At 38.6% G+C, this 1,879-nt stretch overlaps 1 protein-coding gene across 1 annotated transcript; it reads left to right on the top strand.

Annotated features, from left to right (window-relative positions):
• Positions 1-1,747, top strand: LOC104750107 (heavy metal-associated isoprenylated plant protein 3-like). Its single transcript, XM_010471854.2, has 4 exons — positions 1-157; positions 736-929; positions 1,247-1,334; positions 1,458-1,747. The coding sequence occupies exons 1-4, from the start codon at positions 1-3 to the stop codon at positions 1,745-1,747; spliced, it is 729 nt and encodes a 242-aa protein (XP_010470156.1).

The following is a 1,879-nucleotide window of genomic DNA, read 5'->3' as shown; positions in this document are numbered from 1 at the left end:
ATGGAGAATGTGTTTTGTGAATGTTACAGAGATCATGTTGAAGCTGAGGAGAAGAAGCAGAAGAAACAGAACACGCCAGTCACCGTTGTTCTTAAGGTTGATATGCACTGTGATGGTTGTATCGCTCGAATCGTACGATTGGCTCGTCGTTTGGAAGGTATATAAACCCTAGAAATTGAAATCTGTACTCCATGATTCTTCTTCATGTTTTTTTTTGTAAACAGTCGTTTTTTGCTTTCAATCGAACAGTGGAACAGTATCAAGAATCGAGTTTGATTTCTAATTTTTTTTGGATTTTCGTGGTTACGTTGTGCTGAATCTGAGTCGAATCGTCTGTGTTTTAACCGTTTTGGTTTGTTTCTTCTCTGATATGGTTTGAAAGCATCGTGAAATCGACTGTGAACTCTCTGTTAAACCCTAAACCCCTGACGATTTTGATCTCTGTATATTACGTTTTATCTTCTCCTTCCTTCGTCTTAATCTTCTTTTGGTTATTTCTTCTCTAGTAATGGTTTCTGAGTACTGTGAATCGATTGTGATGTTTTGTTAAACCCTTTAGCGATTTAGATCTGATTTGAGAATCATAAAAACCTCTGTTTCTACCATGTTGTTAACGCAGGATCTGTGAAGAGTTGAATCTGTTGTGTTTTATGGGTTTGTGGATCCTTGTTTCATGATCGTTTGGTTGCTCAATAATCTCATTAACTTTTTTTCTGATTGGTTTAACTGTCTCAGGAGTTGAAACAGTGAGGCCAGAACCTGTTTTGAACAAGCTGACTCTGATTGGGTTTATGGAGGATCCAGTGAAGACTGCTGAGAAACTGCAGAAGAAGAGCAAGAAGAAGGTGGAGCTTATATCTCCTAAACCAAAGAAAGAAACCAAAGAGAAGGATGAGAAAAAGTCTAATGATAATAAGACTCAGACTGTGGTATGCTCTAAATTCAGCTTCAGATACATTTATTGCATAAGTTTACACTCCATTGATTGTATATGTCTCCCACAACTGCTGATTCAACTATGATTAGAATGTAGTAAGGTCGTAGTATCAAGAGGTAGATGTTTCTCAGGCTTACTTGCTGCTCAAGTAACATTCATCATCTCAGATCAAACCCAATTCCTTTGTAGGAAATGTACTGTAGCCAACTAGCCATTATCTTCTAGGTGCTCCTACTGGATAAGTAGCTAATCTTGCCGTTCACATTACTTGCTATGACTTTATAATCTGTTTTTGACTTTCTTGTTTAGGTTGCTGTGACTACAGTGGTACTGAAGCTGAATTGCTCATGTGATGGCTGTATCAAGAGGATTTACAAGACTATCCGTAACACCAAAGGTCAGAGTTATTTATCGCCTATGGTTTCCATTATTTTTGACTGCTACAGAACTTAATTTGTGTATTGAGTTTGACTCAAAACAGAACGTTGTCTTAACATCATTTGAGTAAATGTGTCAACAGGAGTGTATCAGGTCAAAATGGACAAGGAGAAGGAAACGGTAACAGTCATGGGGGCGATGGATGTTAAGAATGTGACAGAGGATGTGAAACGTAAGCTGAAGAAAACAGTCCACGTCGTGCCTGAGAAGAAGAAGAAAGAGAAAGACAATGCAGAGGGAATCACCAAAGTCGGGTCTCCGTTTCTACCTTGTTATGGTTGCACTCATGGGTTTGGGCCTTACCGGTTCCCAGAAGGCCCAATGACTGGTTTTTTCAGTGAGGAGGATCAGAGCTTTTGCAGCGTTATGTGATTTTCGAGGCAAGCAAAAACATTTGGAGTATATCGCAACAATATGGATATATATATATAGGGGGAGGTAAATAAACTAAGTAGGGAACAGAAAAGAAAAAGAAGTACGAAAAGTCTGACGGATATATTGTGA

The sequence above is a fragment of the Camelina sativa genome, chromosome 16 (genome assembly GCF_000633955.1).
Source record: "Camelina sativa cultivar DH55 chromosome 16, Cs, whole genome shotgun sequence".
Classification (NCBI taxonomy): Eukaryota; Viridiplantae; Streptophyta; class Magnoliopsida; order Brassicales; family Brassicaceae; genus Camelina; species Camelina sativa.
Note: the sequence above shows the minus strand (reverse complement) of the source record. Positions and strands in the feature narration are given on the sequence as shown.